Here is an 18,906-nt window from a genome sequence, read left to right on the forward strand (position 1 = left end):
TTATGGTTGTTTTTGAGATGCAGCGGGTTTAGGAGTTGTGCTGGTGCCAGTCGTTACACAAAGTTGAGCTGCCACTGCGTGTGCTGGGACTAGACACAGCTCTGATCCCATCACATTAACCCTTCAGAAGCCGCTGTCAGTTGTGACAGTTGCAGGGAGTTTGGCAGTGGGACATTACACCATCTGTCACTCTAGTTGTACAACCGCTACCACCACCTGCGCCCCCCACTAAGTGTCATCTCTGGGTGCCAATGCTACCTATGATAACAAGGAAGCCTGAAAATGGCCACAGTTTCTGCCCTATCCTTCTGCAGAGCCCCTCGGGGGTGGGTCCTGGTAGCGTAATTGTCAGTGAAACCCTGATAGGTTGGTACATACGTAGTACAGTATATTATCAATGCGATCAGAGGATTCCATGTCCAGGTCTCCTTGTGCGACCAGTAACAATTGTCAATAAAAAAGAAAGTTTTTAAGTCTAAAAAAAATTACCTACACAAATATATATATATATATATATATATATCAATTTTAATAATAGAATAAACTTCAAATCAACACATTTGTTATCGCTGCCATATTATACAATTCTTATCATTTATTCTGCAAAATGAATGCCATGAAAAAAAAACATGCCAATTAGCTTTGTTCATCTTGTTTCACAAAAAGATTAAATGAAAAGTGATTGAATTATCGTATGTATAAAAAACTACAGCTTGTTACACAGCAACATGTTTCTCGTGTACTTCTGTAAAATATGACAGCCTCCTTAAAAAGGATTTTTTTTTGTGTGCAAAGTAGCAAAACGTAAAAAGACCCATAAAATTGTTATTTTAATAATTGTATCGACCAAAAGTATAAAAATATCACAATTACGGTATTCCGAACAGTGACATTTTAAAAAAATAAATTATACTTTTTTTTTTTCTTTTGCCTTTCAAAGACTGTAATAGAAAGTGATCCAAAAATTTCCTGTCCCACAAAATGATACCAATAAAAACTAGTTTGTTACACAAATAATTATCCCCCATTTAACGCTGTTGATTGAAACTTGTGAAACTTTGGCCCCTCAAAGTATGGCTTTTTTCCTGAAATATGTAATAATTGTACCAAATTATAAAACCTAAAACTATATAAATTTGACATTGCCTTAATCGCACTATCCCACAGAATAACATTTCTGCCGCCCAACGAATATTGCAAAATTCAAAACCCAAAAAGTGGTAGAATTGCTGTTTTGTTCATATTCTTCCCCATAAATAATTGATAATTTCGTTAATTTATATGTACCCCAAAATGATTCCACTGACAACTGCAACTAATACATCCGGAAAAAAAATGATGGCTCCTGGAGAGAGTCAAGAAAAAGTAACAAAAAAATGTTCTACCCTTAAGACCAAAATGGACTGTGACGCCAAGAGATTCAAAGTTCTAACGGTGTACATCTGGTATTCTTTCCGACACTGCACACCTACGTACAGTACCTTACTTCTAAATCTGTAAGCTTCTTTTTAATGTTTATGAAGTCTAGAAGTCAACCTTTTTATTTAAAAAAAAAAAAAACTTGCTGTTTATTACATGTCCTCATTCCCCCATTGCATATATGGGTACACACCAATGATGGAATGGGACAGAGCCTGTGCTGAAGCTGTGGTTTCGCTCGGATGCTTGTGTAGCAGGGATCTAGTGTTGTTTGTGACTGTAGAGAGTCGTGAACCACTGTTCCAGTTTGGATAAGAAGCATTTTATGTGCATTTTTTTTTAGTTTTGCTAACTTTTAAGAGCAGGCAGTGCTCTCTACAGAGTGGCCTCAATCAGTAATGATCATCTTTTCTGGCACATATGACTTCTGTTAATGATCAGTGATGCTAGCGGACTGGTGTGCACCATGGATAAGCTTGCAGATTGATGTTAACCTATGGGGCGGTTTCTAAGCAGCTGTAATTTTGCAACATCTTGTTCATTTAACAGCACTACATAAACCACACTAACCCGCCTACGTCCAAGAGCAAAGAGAGAGAGGTAGAGAAGAAAGAGGTCGATAAATCAAGGGAGCATTCCCGTGAAAGGGAGAAAAAAGAGGAAAAAGAAAGAAAAGAGAGAAAAAGGGTTGGTGTTGTTTTTTTTTTTTTTTTCTAATTTTTCCAAAAATTGCATGGCTAAGTAACTGGAATGTGTCCAAGACAACCAGTGGGGTTCATGGGCATTACACTGAGTGAGCGGGGCTCATGCCAAGCTTCTTTGTACTCCTTTGAAGTCGCTCATGTTTTCTGTGCCCTTTGTTTTTGGTGGCATTAGATTCTTTTTGTAGTCTTGCCTGATTCTATTTTCAGTATGGAGGGGCAATGAGCAGTTCATGCAAAAACTATTACTCTTCTCAATTTTCTGGTCCTTCTCTGCAATGATGCCATGTTGTCTCAACACGTGACCGTTATGACCAGTGACTTGCTGTCATCGTCTCCTACCAAGGCACGCAACTCTGCAGTGGACGGACCAAAAAACTAGCTAGAGATCAGAATACACTTTGCATGGGAACAATGGCTACAACATTGTCTTGTTATTTTAATCTGTTTAGGTAAAACTGGTTAAACTCTTCAGAACCTAGACAAGGGAAGAACAAGGTGTAACATTATATGTCCATAGTCGCAGGTTCAAATGTTCTGAACTTCCTTGATTATTTTGCATTGAACTGCTCAGTATGTTTCCAGTTTTTGGGACAATGCCACTCCCATCGTTTTTTTTTTATGTCTCCATTTGTCACCTATCAGTAATATATGTTCAGTGTATGCAGTAAAATAGTTATCAGTCGCTGTCTTCTGCCGTTTATAGCGCTGCTCGTTTTTTCTCCTGGAGGTATGAATATATCGATGCTCTGTATTCAAGCCTATACCTAGCTGCTTGTTTAAGTGGCAGTTTTCAAGTTTTGCTAATAAAGAAAGGTAATTGACACATTTTTAAGTCCAAATAATGTATTGGGAAGATCACACATGGGCTAGGCAATACGTTTGCGTTTCTCTTATACATAGTGCTGTGCACCGCCAAGAATACAGCAATGTACAAATGAAAGAGGCGTATAAATAAAAACATATGTCAGTTATAATGAACGACCAATAACGATCACGTTAAAAGTTTAGTATCTATATCGACATTTGATATTCATTCTAACTCCTCTGAAAGGATATCGCCAGCAGAACTATTAACCGCCTTATCGGCAGTGTGCCAGGAGGGATTGCATTAACCACCTCTAACTTGAGCCACATATATCTTACACCTCATGAAGATGATGATACAGGTACTAGGCTAACCTGTTGTTGTACATTCTGAGGGCTAGTGGATGTCCTTGTGGTCTTGGTTCCGATGTCCTTCCTGACAAAGGAGTTTAGCGTCCGAAACGCGCGTCGGGGTGCACCATACTCTATCTGGCGACCAGTCCATCTAGTTCATATACCCTAAAGTAAGTGTCTCTATATGTGAATTACTGCACTTTATTTATGAGAGTCTCTCTCCTTCCTTTGCACTTTCAGCAATTGCACTTTCGCTTTAGTTTACGCTCTTTTTTGCTTGGATTCTTGGATGCACACTGTTGCACTTTATTACGATTTTTATACACATAAATTTTTTAAAAAAGTTTTTTCTTTTTAAAAAAAAAAAAACCCTTTTTTCATAATAGTCCTTACGGGTACTAATATAATTATATAAATAGGTCAGCCAAATAGATATGGGCACTAATTGATATTACATACATATATATTAAATGATATTAATTTTTTGTTTTTAATAATAAAATATATTTTTTATGTATACCATGTAATAAATAAAATATGAATTATTTACATTCGTTGCTGTGAATGATTTCTTGGGCTTAAACATGTTATAAGCACGATTCCTTCCAGAGGAGGTAGAATGATAATCAAATGTTGATATAGATACAAAACGTTTAATGTGATTCTTATTGATCATTCATTATAACCGACTTATATTTTTATTTCTGAGTCTGTTTCATTTGTACATTGCCATATTCTTGATGGTTCTTAAAACACATATTGCCTACCCCATGTGTGATCTTCCAATGGTGCTATTTGGCCTTAAAATTGTATCTATTACCTTTCTTTTTCCTCCTGCACCATGTGAACACAGCATTTTTTTTTCGTGTGGACCAGAATTAATTTTCTCAATGTATTTGTGAGACTCTGAGCCAGACTCTCATAGAATTATGGTAAGAAAGGAACCAGCAGTCTTTGCACTGACGATGAACTGCTGTGGTCAAATAATTCAGGAGGGGACTGGAGCTGCGCTGAAAACGGCAGAAGACGATAACTAGTAAGTACACTGAACATACATGATACTGATAAGGAAATAAGAAAAAAGGAAACACTGGAGTGGTACTATAAATAAGGCTAGATGTTATGTTTTGTGGAAAAGCCCAATAAACCCCACAACACATCCCTAATAATTGCATCCTGTTTTGTAGCCCCTTTGCTACTTTTAGTTTCTCAGTATTCGATCACATTCTACAAGAAGCCATTATATTATGGGACTTCTTAAACATTTCTTCCGCCATGGTTGATTTACTAATTTGTACACTCTGTGTAGTGGTCTTCACGGCTGCAGGCATTTTACTAACATCTGTCACCCTGGTTATCACCCAACAGGATCATTCCAACAGCGACCGCGAGGGGAACCAGGAGTCAAAAAGACGGAAGGAAGAAAACGGAACCAGTGAGTGTCACGTTATTGAATCACCTTTTATAAGAAGCTTGTGTCGGCACCAAGTTTTTACCATTTCTATTACCTTCGCAGTGTTAAACATGTCAGTATGACTAAAGGTGGAAAGACTGATGAGTGTGACATCAGTGTATGTGCTGCTATTACATTATAGGAAATAAGTGGGGGAAAAAATTCAGTCGCCTCGAAAAATAAGTTTTATTTTAGATGTATAAATAAACCGTACCTTATGTCTTAAGTTAGGATTCCTTCCCTCCATCTATTAGCATAAAAAGCAGGTTTGATTAGCAGCTCCCGTTGTGCCACGATTGCACTGTCCCTGTAATAGTAATGTCCCACTGCGGATACAACTTTTGATTAGTCCGTGATCCCGTTGAGAAAATTTGCTTTTGGCCACAACTATAGGGATCCAGACCAGAGTGATCAGCTGATCACTGCAACAGCTCTGAATGGAGAATTGTTGTCTCAGGTAAGACGACCCCTTTAAATTGGTATTTTGAGATTTTCTATTTATGAAGGTTATTTAGGATGTTACCACTGTTAGGCAGAGGGTCACAGCTTTCACTGCAGAACACACGGTCATGTTGTCTGCGGCTCAGTCTTGTTAACTAGAATAGGCTATGCTACAGTGCCAGACACTGCGATTACTCCAGTTGTGTACATTGGCAACCTATCTGACTGTGAAATCTTAGGAAACTTTTAAGCAGGGTTTCAAGATCTATTTACAAAATTGTAGGTTTTACTAGAAATCAAACTTATCAGACAAGAGTGACCCTGGAGAGACCGATTGTATGTGATCACTGCAGACAGCGAGTCAAAACCCGGCTGTACCGTCTACATTCTTCACCACTGGAGATTAGTGCTTGGGCAGAAAGTCACAGACTGCTGGTGTTCAGTGAGAGTGCAGCCCCCCCCACCTCTGTGAGAGTGCAGCCCCCCCCACCTCTGTGAGAGTGCAGCCCCCTTCTATGACAGTACGGGGCACCCTGTGAGAGTGCCTGCCTAAAACAGGAGATCCAGCATGCAAAAGAACTACACGGCACTCTGTAAGAACATGAGTATGGGTGCTCAAGTAGGGTCTCCAGCCCGTTAAATCCAATGCGTAGAAAAAAGGTGGCACTCAACAGTTTCTTGAAGAAGTATAATAAAGATATTTATTTCACATCCAGACAAGCAGTTCAATTAGTGCTCAATTGCTGCTAAACGTTTTCGGTCCAGTGCGGACCTTCCTCAGAGCAAGTTTATCTTGATGGCCAATTTAGAAGCAATATATGGAGACTGTGGCAGCGCGCTCTCCCCAGCGTCTTAGCACGCCACCAGTGCTCAGGACTCACAGCGTGTGCAGTGTGGGCCCACCGCACATTTAAGCATCAGAGTATACTTTGGACCACAGTCTCCATATATTGCTTCTAAATTGGCCATCACTTGCTTTAGCAGAAGATTTAACTGTTCATATACCCAGATACAGCGCTCCAGATAAGCTTGCTCTGAGGAAGGTCCGCACTGGACCGAAAACGTTTAGCAGCAATTGAGCACTAATTGAGCTGCTTGTCTGGATGTGAAATAAATATCTTTGTTATACTTCTTCAAGAAATTGTTGAGTGCCAAGTTTTTCTACGCATTAAAACAGGAGGGCGGCATATAATTGGGACCCATATGATTATACCACGCTGCACAAAGCCGTTCACAGCCTGATCAATAAGTTGAAGACCGATATATGAAACATAACTAATTTATTTAAGAGGTTTTGAAGTTGTATTAATGTTATTCTCGTTTTACCAATCCATTGTCCTAGGCGGTTCCTCCAAACACAGTAAAAGCGAGAGCCCGTCCGATTCCCCACGCTCAAATGAGAAAGACCGGAACAAATCGAAATCCTCAAATAAAGAAAAGGCAGAGATAATGAAATCGGACAAGATGGAGAAAAGTTCCTCAAGCAGCAAAAAGGTATAGTTTGCCGCCTCTTACGGTGAAAAAAGAAAGTAATGAAAACCCAAAGCAGCCGGTCTTTCTGGGGATCTAATCAGATGCCAGAATGTTTCTAACCAGCCAGGCACTCTCCACGATCACCTTGCAGCTTAAACAAGCTGCCGACCATCAGATGAATGAACACAACGATCATTCTTCAGGTGAAATGGATTTTCAGCGGACTAGTGCTGCCGAGAACAATGGCAGCATATCTGCACTGAACAATCTTGCCGATGATTAAGGATGCATTGTTTGATGCCTACCAGTCGCTCCTTGTAAATGGACCCTAATGCACAAAATTTATGACAGTGAATCATGCCTTTTGCTAATTTTGGTGCATCTTTCTACAACCCTTTTAATTGTACAGTTCCCCTTAGTTGTCTTAGTTTGTGCCAACATTTTGGTGAAATTTTGGGTCATGCTATCTTCTATTGAGCCATGTCCCTTTCCCTCCAAGCCACAGCCCTTCATTGATCGCGGAGCAAAAGGCATCTAAGACAAGTGACAAATGTAAGGCAGCACAACCTTAGCTGGTCTGTGTTCAGTGCATCTGCACAGCCATCCTCCTGACCAGATATCGGTACCTAGGTAAAAGTCATACTTGGGGCTCACTGACACTAGCGTATAAAAATTCGGTCTGGTGTTGCTCCTGAAACGTTGGGCACGTGGAATCGGTATGGTTGAATGTCATGCAAGTGTACTTTTGTTTTTTTTTCTCACCTAGCATCCATATGACATGCATATACAATGCATCTTAACCTCATCTTTTACAGACTATGATACTATATACGTCTTAAATCTAGTTTACAGAAGTAGTAAAACCATTTTATATGCTGTAGATAGATGATAGAAAGATATCAGACGTATAATAGATAGGATAGATAGATGTCCTGTAGATGTATAATTTCTCAAGCCCCCTACAGAAAATACACTTGCACCCTTTAGTGTCTTTGATGTGGCACTAAAAGGTGTTTAGCCTTATTAACCCCTTAAGCCCCGAGGGTGGTTTGCACGTTAATGACCGGGCCAATTTTTACAATTCTGACCACTGTCCCTTTATGAGGTTATAACTCTGGAACGCTTCAACGGATCTTGGCGATTCTGACATTGTTTTCTCGTGACATATTGTACTTCATTTTAGTAGTAACATTTATTCGATATAACTTGCGTTTATTTGTGAAAAAAACGGAAATTTGGCGAAAATTTAGAAAGTTTCGCAATTTTCCAACTTTAAATTTTTATGCCCTTAAATCACAGAGATATCTCACGCAAAATACTTAATAAGTAACATTTCCCACATGTCTACTTTACATCAGCACAATTTTGGAACCAAAATTTTTTTTTGTTAGGAAGTTATAAGGGTTAAAAGTTGACCAGCAATTTCTCATTTTTACAACACCATTTTTTTTTAGGGACCACATCTCATTTGATGTCATTTTGAGGGGTCTATATGATAGAAAATACCCAAGTGTGACACCATTCTAAAAACTGCACCCCTCAAGGTGCTCAAAACCACATTCAAGAAGTTTATTAACCCTTCAGGGGTTTCACAGGAATTTTTGGAATGTTTAAATAAGAATGAATATTTAACTTTTTTTCACACAAAATTTATTTCAGCTCCAATTTGTTTTATTTTACCAAGGGTAACAGGATAAAATGGATGCCAAACATTGTTGTACAATCTGTACTGAGTACGCTGATAGCCCATATGTGGGAGTAAACCACTGTTTGGGCGCATGGCAGAGCTCGGAAGGGAAGGAGCGCCATTTGACTTTTAAATGCAAAATTGACAGGAATTGAGATGGGACACCATGTTGCGTTTGGAGAGCCACTGATGTGCCTAAACATTGAAACCCCCCCACAAGTGACACCATTTTGGAAAGTAGACACCCTAAGGAACTTATCTAGATGTGTGGTGACCACTTTGACCCACCAATTGCTTCACAGAAGTTTATAATGCAGAGCCGTAAAAATAAAAAATCATATTTTTTCACAAAAATGATCTTTTCGCCCCCAATTTTTTATTTTCCCAAGAGTAAGAGAAGAAATTGGACCTCAAAAATTGTTGGCCAATTTGTCCTGAGTACGCTGATACCCCATATATGGGTGTAAACCATTGTTTGGGCGTATGGCAGAGCTCGGAAGGGAAGGAGCGCCATTTGACTTTTCAATGCAAAATTGACTGGAATTGAGATGGGACGCCATGTTGCGTTTGGAGAGCCCCTGATGTGCCTAAACATTGGAACCCCTCACAAGTGACACCATTTTGAAAAGTAGACCCCTTAAGGAACTTATCTAGATGTGTGGTGAGCACTTTGACCCAACAAGTGCTTCACAGAAGTTTATAATGCAGAGCCGTAAAAATAAAAAATCTTATTTTTTCACAAAAATGATCTTTTCGCCCCCAATTTTTTATTTTCCCAAGGGTAAGAGAAGAAATTAGACCACAAAAGTTGTTGTGCAATTTGTCCTGAGTGCGACGATACCCCATATGTGGGGGTAAACCACTTTTTGGGTGCATAGCAGAGCTCGGAAGGGAAGGAGCGCCATTTGACTTTTCAATGCAAAATTGACTGGAATTAAGTTGGGACGCCATGTTGGTTTGGAGAGCCCCTGATGTGCCTAAACATTAAAACCCCCCACAAGTGACACCATTTTGGAAACTAGACCCCATAAGGAACTTATCTAGATGTGTTTTGAGAGCTTTGAACCCCCAAATGTTTCACTACAGTTTATAACGCAGAGCCGTGAAAATAAAAATTCTTTTTTTTTTTCACAAAAATGATTTTTTAGCCCCCAGCTTTGTATTTTTACAAGGGTAACAGAATAAATTGGACCCCAAAAGTTGTTGTTCAATTTGTCCTGAGTACGCTGATACCCCGTATGTGGGGGGGAACCACTGTTTGGGCGCATGGCAGAGCTCGGAAGGGAAGGAGCGCCATTTGGAATGCAGACTTAGATGGATTGGTCTGCAGGCGTCACGTTGCATTTGCAGAGCCCCTGATGTACCCAAACAGTAGAAACCACCCACAAGTGACCCCATATTGAAACTAGACCTCCCATGGAACTTATCTAGATGTGTTGTGAAAACTTTGAACCCCCAAGTGTTTCACTACAGTTTACAACGCAGAGCCGTGAAAATAAAAAATCCTTTTTTTTCCCACAAAAATGATTTTTAGCCCCCCAAATTTTTATTTTCCCAAGGATAACAAGAGAACTTGGACCCAAAAAGTTGTTGTCCAATTTGTCTCGAGTACGATGATACCCCATATGTTGGGGTAAACCCCTGTTTGGGCGCACGGGAGAGCTCGGAAGTGAAGGAGCACTGTTTTACTTTTTCAATGCAGAATTGGCTGGAATTGAGATCGGACGCCATGTCGCGTTTGGAGAGCCCCTGATGTGTCTAAACAGTGGAAACCCCCAATTATAACTGAAACCCTAATCCAAACGCACCCCTAACCCTAATCCCAACTGTAACCCTAACCACACACCTAACCCTGACACACCCCTAATTCTAATCCCAACCCTAATCCCAACCGTAAATGTAATACAAACCCTAACCCTAGCCCTAACCCTAACCCTAATGGGAAAATGGAAATAAATACATTTTTTTTAATTTTATTATTTTTCCCTAAGGCTAGGTTCACATTGCATTAGGGAAATCCGTTTAGCACTAGCGGATTGCGCTAACGCAATGTCTTTTTAGGTGTCGTGTTTAGTGGTCGCGTTAACGTCCCCGCTCTGGAAGATCGGGGATCGGACCTCGGGCGCGCCGCGGACACTGCAAGCAGCGTCTGAGGCGCGCCACAAAAGAACGGCACCTTGCTAGCGCGAGCCGAAAATGGCACGCTCTAGCGATGCGCTACACCCGAAAATCACATTGCTGTCAATGGTTGTGCTAACGGACCCGTTGCACGGCGTTAATTGTGACATTTTCGCCGTGCAACGCTGTCCGTTAGCGTTAACCCATTAACGCAATGTGAACCTAGCCTAACTAAGGGGGTGATGAAGGGGGGTTTGATTTACTTTTATAGCGAGTTTTTTATATCGGATTTTTATGATTGGCAGCCGTCACACACTAAAAGACGCTTTTTATAGCAAAAAAGTTTTTGCGTCTCCACATTTTGAGACCTATAATTTTTCCATATTTTGGTCCACAGAGTCATGTGAGGTCTTGTTTTTTGCGGGACGAGTTGACGTTTTTATCGGTTACATTTTCGGACATGTGACAGTTTTTGATCGCTTTTTATTCCGATTTTTTGTGAGGCAGAATGACCAAAAACCAGCTATTCATGAATTTCTTTTGGGGGAGGCGTTTATACCGTTCCGCGTTTGGTAAAATTGATGAAGCAGTTTTATTCTTCGGGTCAGTACGATTACAGCGATACCTCATTTATATCATTTTTTTTATGTTTTGGCGCTTTTATACGATAAAAGCTATTTTATAGAAAAAATAATTATTTTGGCATCGCTTTATTCTCAGGACTATAACTTTTTTATTTTTTTGGTTATGATGCTATATGGCGGCTCGTTTTTTGCGGGACAAGATGACGTTTTCAGAGGTACCATGGTTATTTATATCCGTCTTTTTGATCGCGTGTTATTCCACTTTTTGTTCAGCGTTATGATAATAAAGCGTTGTTTTTTGGCTCGTTTTTTTTTTTTTTTTCTTACGGTGTTCACTGAAGGGGTTAACTAGTGGGCCAGTTTTATAGGTCGGGTCGTTACGGACGCGGCGATACTAAATATGTGTACTTTTATTGTTTTTTTTGTTTTTTTTTTATGTAAAGAAATGTATTTATGGGAATAATATTTTTTTTTTTCTGCTTTATTTAGGAATTTTTTTTTTATTTTTTTTTTACAAGTGTGGAAATTTTTTTTTTTACTTTTTCACTTTGTCCCAGGGGGGGACATCACAGATCACCGATCTGACAGTGTGCACAGCACTCTGTTAGATCGGTGATCTGACATACAGCCGGGCAGGATTAGAGCTGCAGCTGCAGCCTGATCCTGACCCGGAAGTGCTCCCTGCAGGACCCGGATGCAGCCCGGCGGCCATTTTGGATCCGGGGACTGCAGGGAGAAGACGCTCGGTACACGGTGAGCACATCACCGTGTACCGATCGTCTCAGGGAAGCCCGCAGGGAGCCCCCTCCCTGCGCGATGCTTCCCTGCACCGCCGGCACACCGCGATCATCTTTGATCGCGGTGTGCCGGGGGTTAATGTGCCGGGAGCGGTCCGTGACCGCTCCTGGCACATAGTGCCGGATGTCAGCTGCGATAGGCAGCTGACACCCGGCCGCGATCGGCCGCGCTCCCCCCGTGAGCGCGGCCGATCGCATATGACGTACTATCCCGTCCATGGGAATTAAGTCCCAGGTCACCTGGACGGGATAGTACGTCATATGGGATTAAGGGGTTAAACCTAAATAAGTAACTAAAAAAACAAACAAAAAAAACTGTGGGGTCTCCCCTTTTTTTGATAAACAGCCAAGGTAAAGCAGAGAGCTGCGAGCTTATATTATCAGGCTGGGAAGTTCCGTTATCGGGCCCTCCCAGCCTACAAATACAAGCCTACAGCTGTTATTTGTCCAAAATAACAGCTGCCATCAGGCCCTGGGGTTAGTAATGGAGAGATGTCTACCAGAAACCCCCATTACTCACCCAGCAATCAAAAATAAAAACACAGAAAGAAAACAAAAACATAAACTTATTTGAATAAAAACCCTCCAACACGCTCCCTCGTTCACCAATTTATTGAAAAAAGAAAAATCCCATGCAGGTCCGCCGTAATCTAACAAATCCGAAATGGATACTTGAAAAGCATAAAATAATAAAAACAAGCACAAGATACAGTCCCTCGTTCACTAATTTATTAGCAAAAATGTTCTGACGTTCTCCAAGTTCCCCGAATCTGCCTTCAGTGACTGTGAATAGCAGGAAAGTGACCATTAATCACAGATGCTGGGTAGTGGCGATAACTCTCATCAGAGCCGCCGGGTCTCAATAACGGCAGCATGAGCCAGAGATGTCTGGCACACCCCTCCTCACATGTAAAGCGCCATGAAAAAAATGGCGCTATAATAATAAATAATAATAATAACACGCATGGACCTTGTGCTGTCCGCTTTTTTTTCTCACACCCATAGACTTGCATTAACGATAATGATACCATTGGTCAGAGTGCACTGCCATGTTTTCTGGCATTGTCCTCCTCCGTTCTATACGCCAGGGTGAACGAGCCCTTATTGTATGACGTCGTGCTGATCTGATGAGACATGAATTCCAGTCGGCAAACCGATGAACGAAATCTACAAGCCGGTGGATTGTATTTAGCAGCCGAAAGGCCACTCTATTTCTGGATCAGGTAATAATGTTTCTGATTTGTGTTATTTTCGTAAAGGAATCGAGACACGACAAGGAAAAATCTGAGAAGAAAGAGAAACGTGACAGCGCTGGAGGGAAAGAGGAGAAAAAACAATATCCTTTTTGTGACCGTAGACTTGGAGGCAGCTTTTGATGATTATGTGTTGCAGATCCAGGTGGTTTTTCCCTTTGTATAAAATGCACAATAGTCAGATTTTGCTATGAATTGATCTGGTGTTTGACTAGATTTCCGAAATGTGAGCGCTTTATTTTCCGTCTGCCACTGTCCTCTGCGCCTAAGCTGAGCTGCAGGTGAGGGGTTTTTTCCTAAAGTAGGTTTCTACAGTTTGACATTCTTTCTGCGGTAATATAATGGCCTAGTGGAACCATTGCTCAATTTTATGTCTTGTGTGACCTTTATTTCTTTTTCTTTGCCAATCACTTAGATCATAAAACACTGTGTAATAATGGCTAGTAAATCAGAAGCTCTGAAGTAAATGGCCGACCAAGTAACGCATGGATGAGCCTGAGCCCTCCGTACAAAAGCCGCTTCTCTTTCAGCTCCACTTTGGCTCACGCAGGAGGTTCCGAAGCAGAAAACAACCCCGTTATGACATTTGTACCCTAAAAAAGCGACAAGTGAACCCCTTATACAGTTGGGGTACTGTCACATTGCGTTCAGGCACATGTTTGGTGGCCCTGTCGGGCCATAGACTCCAGTGGTGCTGGCAGAGCGAACGTGAGTTCTGTCGTGCATCATTTTTGAGCGTGTACACCTACTGTAAACACCAGACATAGTAGACTGACTCCAGCATGCATACACTCCTGAAAATGATCCCTGGCAGAGCTCACCTTCGCTCTTCTAGCACCATTATAGTCTATGGCCCCATTTGCGCTTTTGTTTGAATCCCATTTTGTGGGGGAATTGAGACGTATGCCCTGCACTGCATTACATTTTCTTCATTGTAAACTATATACTTTCCTGTTCTGCGGTGTCCATTTATATTGTGTTTAGTAGGTGATCTATATGGTGGTTACCGGAAGCCTATTGGGTTTTATTGGAGACTGAAGGTGTCGTCTATGGTAATGAGATTTCAGAAATTAGACTTGGAAACAACTGACACTTGGAATCATTTTTCTTTGTGAATATAATACCACTGTTAGGCCTAAGTCACACAACCGTTGATTTTCATCTCCTTTTTCATCCAATCTTTATCCGGTTTTGGTCATTATCCATGTTTCATCCATTTTTCACAATTGAGAAGAAATGCTGACGGACATTTCCCCAGTTTCTCCTAACATCAGTCAGTGAAAACAGACCGGACACAAAAGCATCTATGGTGCCGGTTTTCGTTTGCGGAACCGTTCACATGAGTAGGTTAGTTTGGTCCACCCTCCCATTCAAATGGGACATGTGAAAAGGCCGTCAGAATAAAATAGGTACTTGTTCTATTCTACTCATGAAGAAAATGGATAGGACGTTGACTTGCGACATCAAGCTTAGTCTACAGTGAAAGGTTTATTTTCCATCTTCCATTAGTCTCCTTAACGCGTGCTTTACCCATAAATCTTCAGACAAGCACAGATAATGATTTCTGCTTACACCAAGGTAAGACCAGCTATTACTTACATTTGGGAGAACTTTGGCATTTGGAGGGTTTTTTTTGTGTGTTTTCAAGCCTGGGGGAAGAAACCTTCCTTATACGATCACCACAGCTGACATTAGCTCCTAAATGTAACTGGTTTCAAACTGGGATTGTCCCATACCGATTTCTCCTGCAGACCGGTGTTACATGCGATTTAATTGTTGGTGTTTTGTAACCATGAGACCAAGGATTAAAAGAAAAAACCCTATGTGATTGCAGCAGTAGTGAGCATGTGCAATCCTTCCCTGTAAGAGCAGTGGTTACACATGCTTGCTGCCACTTGATTCACACTGGTGACTTTAAGCCTTTTGTTCTTGCAATTGGTGGTGGCCATAGCAGTTGTAGCCCTACTCTTACTGTCATGATTTCTCTGATACATCTATACATGTTTATGAGAAGTCCTTTAAGCATCAATACTACGACTTTTCAGGATTCCGCTTTGATCTCCATAAAACCCTATGGTCTATCTGATTCATTCTGCTGGAGGTCTGGATATTGTGGCTGTAATTCAGACTCTACAATGCCACTGTATGAAACCTGCCTCGTTCCAGACATAACAATCTGTATCCATGACCTGAGCTCCTGTACTGGAGTCACAGATCATTTCCCCATGTCGCTCCATTATCAGCCATTTCTGTGCCACTGCACTTTTGGGCTTCTCGGATAGCAGGGGGTTCCTCCTTACGACTATCGGACACTAGGCTGAACGCGTGCTGGAGAAAAGATGGAATCATAGAATATTAGAGATGGAAGGGACCTCCAGGGTCATAGTGTTCAACCCCCTGCTCAGTGCAGAATTCACTAAACCATCTCAGGCAGATGTCTGACCAGCCTCTGTTTGAAGGCCTCCATTGAAGGAGAACTCACCACCTCTCAGAAATCTATTGATTCCTTCAGTGACTTATCCCTTGTACGATTGACCATCCATTTGGATGTCCGGAGTTCAGTTGATCCCAGAGCATGCAGAAATAAATTCAATATGGGACTAGAGACTTGTTTTCACAGGACTATCACGGTCTTTTTACTTCTCTCCACAGAATCCACTTTAAAAGAATTAATGGGATCCTGCAGCTGGATGATGACGATGATGATGTATCCAGGCGTATTTACCACAATATTGATTGCACAGTTATTTTTGAACGAAGAGGCCGAATTGCATCTTCTTAAATTATTTTCATTTTCTTTCTCCACCTTCAAGTAAATGTTCAAGTTGTGCATTTCTGTATTTTAATGTGTTGCTAGTTTTTCTTTTACATTTATTTTCAGTACATGGCTGAAAGTGTTTACCTATTCCATAATTTTAAGCACAATGTGCTACAAATGGAGGATCGCCACAGTGCAAATAAGGTTAAATTTTTTTCTGTGTACAGTTTCTTTTAGGTCGTCAGAAAAAAAAAAAAAAACTGCCTGAAACTTCTCAATTATTTGCCATATTAAATGCATCCATTTTAATTGTTGCAACCGGAAATAAACAATTATTCAACAGTTTTTTTGAATTTACCTCATTTAACCTCAGTTTTATTTATTACCCGGCCTTGTATGTAGGGTATGCGGAGCAATTTCCACGCTAATTGAGAGCATTTGTTTGTATATTGTGTAGAACGCTAAGTATCTGAGAAGGATAATGGAAAATGCGCCAAACACAATTCTTATTGTCATAATGTTATTTTTTTTATTTTATTTTTTAATCAAGGGATAATAAATGTCACTTGCGAGAAATTCGGGTTCAAATATAAAAGTACAGGAGCTTTGTACCGCAATATAGTGTGAAAAGTTTCAAAGACTTTTTTAAAAGAAATTTTTACCTGCTGAATTCTACCAGTGTAAGCTTTTTTTTCTAAATAAACAATAGTTTTCTCAATGGGTCGTAAATCATTGTGTGCATTGTGCTTTATTGTATATTCATCCTCCATTTTACTGGCTGAGTTACATGCCGACCGGGACCACTGCAGTCACAACATCTTGGCTTTTTTTTTTTTTTTTTTGTTTTCTATTTTATGGAACGACGTTAATGGGGTATTCAATATAAAACGTTTGGAATAAGGTGGCAGCTTTTTTCACATTATCTTTACTGGTTGTTTCTCTGGGTCTGCTTTATAGCCAATATTACATGAAAATGTGCAGCTGCTGGAGGGGAGAGATTTTTGTCAGCGACAACTGGAGACCCTATAAAAAGAGCAAAGACTGTTTTATTACTACCTTATCACTAGATGTACAGCACTCCATGGGCATCATGTAGTCAACCTAGTGAGCACATGATGGGTGGCACATTCAAGAACCACTATTTGTGGTGCAGTAATTTATCTTAGTTGAGCATGCATGTACTTTCAATAGACATAAAGGAGAAGGCTCATGTCACGCTTCTCTGGCAGTGGCTTATTGCCCCGCAAACAAAAGGATTGGCCATTGAAATTCCGACTGACCAAGGCTTCTGTCCCCGAGATTATCTGTTGGGATAGTGTCAACTGGCCCATATACATATCAGATGGTCAAGTGCTCCCACCAAGATCAGTGGCTTTGGCCAATACTACAGTTATATACTTAGCAAGGAGCATCGGGACGTTCCTTAGATTCCTTCTCAGAAGGCCTACCTAATACATCCAGTGCTTCTTACCAGCCAAGGGGCCAAGCAGTGGTACTTAGCTACCGGACACGTGTTCACAGAAAGTGGCCTCATTGGGGGCAGATTTAGTAATTCTGGCTAATATTTACACTGTTGTAAACAGTCTGAAAATGCACCAAATTTATCACAGGGGCTCATGTTGGATGATTGGTTAGATGCATCACTTTACACCACCTCCTGGCTTTGTTTTAGGCTATGTTATTGCACCAAAATATTAGTACATCTTGAGCCACACCCATCACTTGGAGCCACACCCATCTCTTGGAGCCACATCCCCTTTAAATACACAGTAGGTTTAAACCTCACTACAACAACAGCTTGGGAAATATTTTGTCACATACGCAGTAGACAATCTGCTCTGTTAAGTTTGTGTTCTGCTAGGTAGGAATCGGTATATTCTGACAGAAAAGTTATCACACCACCATAAAATCTGCAAATTGCCTCTTCTGAGAAAAAGAGGACTTGAACTCTATAGCGCCACCTGTTGGAAGTAGCGATCCTACAAGTCACAATCAACCCTTTAACGAGTCTTGCAATATGACTTAGGATAAAAGCCAAATCAGTATCTCAATTCACAGACACTGTGTTTCGGGCTTTTGGCCTTCGTCAGTGCAAAGTATGAGAACTGATATGGCTTGGGGAGAGGCTCTGGACTGAGGTCTAAGGGGTAAGGTTTCTCCTTGTGTCTGCAAATTGAGATACTGATTTGGATTTTATCCTAAGTCATCGCTACTTCCAACAGTTGGCGCTATAGAGTTTAAGTGCTCTTTTTCTCTGAAGAGGCAATTTGCATGTTAAATTTCCCAGAGCAGCATTGCACAGTGAATAAACCTCCTTACCTTGTCAAGCCAGAGTTGGTATGTCACTCTCCACAAGGAGAAACCTTACTCCTTACACCATAAAATAATAACTTCACTGAAAAAGAATAAAAAAAAATCATAATAGAATTGGGAATATAGTAGAAGGTGTAGGGCATGTGTAAGTATGAGCACCAAATGTATCAAAGTCCTCTAAAATGTAAGGAAGGTCAATACACAGTGACAGAACACTGATGCTATATGCCTTTATCAATAATAATAGAATATATCAAATATAAGCTATAGTTACCCAAGAACAAACTGATGCCCGGAAGCTCTGGCTTGGATGTGGCCGGGAGCCTTGGCTGTGGTGGAGACGTTGGAGATGTGATGCACCTGATGGAAAGAAGGGGACAGGACATCAATGTGATTATTGATGATAAAATAATACCTCTCTGACCTTGTTCTTTCCGCCATCACACACTTCCTCTTACGGTCTTCAGGCCCCATCCTTGCTCCGGAGGTCACTGCTTGTCATACGGTCGCGACCAAATGGAATGCTTTTACTTTTTCTGTACATCTCTAGATTACAAACAGTGTATCTAGGTTGTAACCCTGGGCCATGAATCTGCTCAGCTCCTCCTGCTTTCTAACCTGCTGCTGGTAGATCAGTCACCATGTTCAGCATGACCATCTCCCTTAGGCCTCGTTCACATGATCGTATTTTTGGTCCCAGTGCGCTGTTTGGGAAAAAAAAAAAAACGGACAGCACTCGGACCAATGT

General features: G+C 40.8%; 1 protein-coding gene across 1 annotated transcript in view; it reads left to right on the plus strand.

Moving 5' to 3' along the window:
* THOC2 (THO complex subunit 2) overlaps window positions 1-16,574 on the plus strand; it is a 166,844-nt gene extending 150,270 nt beyond the window's left edge. Inside the window, exons 34-39 of the mRNA XM_069747183.1 lie at window positions 1,969-2,106; window positions 4,650-4,716; window positions 6,518-6,669; window positions 13,094-13,170; window positions 14,618-14,665; window positions 15,740-16,574. Coding sequence (XP_069603284.1) covers window positions 1,969-2,106; window positions 4,650-4,716; window positions 6,518-6,669; window positions 13,094-13,170; window positions 14,618-14,645 — 462 coding nt within the window. The 3' untranslated portion in view covers window positions 14,646-14,665; window positions 15,740-16,574. The remainder of the gene's footprint in view (window positions 1-1,968; window positions 2,107-4,649; window positions 4,717-6,517; window positions 6,670-13,093; window positions 13,171-14,617; window positions 14,666-15,739) is intronic.
* The last annotated feature ends 2,332 nt before the right edge of the window (window positions 16,575-18,906 follow it).

This window comes from Ranitomeya imitator, chromosome 2, assembly GCF_032444005.1.
Source record: "Ranitomeya imitator isolate aRanImi1 chromosome 2, aRanImi1.pri, whole genome shotgun sequence".
NCBI lineage: Eukaryota > Metazoa > Chordata > Amphibia > Anura > Dendrobatidae > Ranitomeya > Ranitomeya imitator.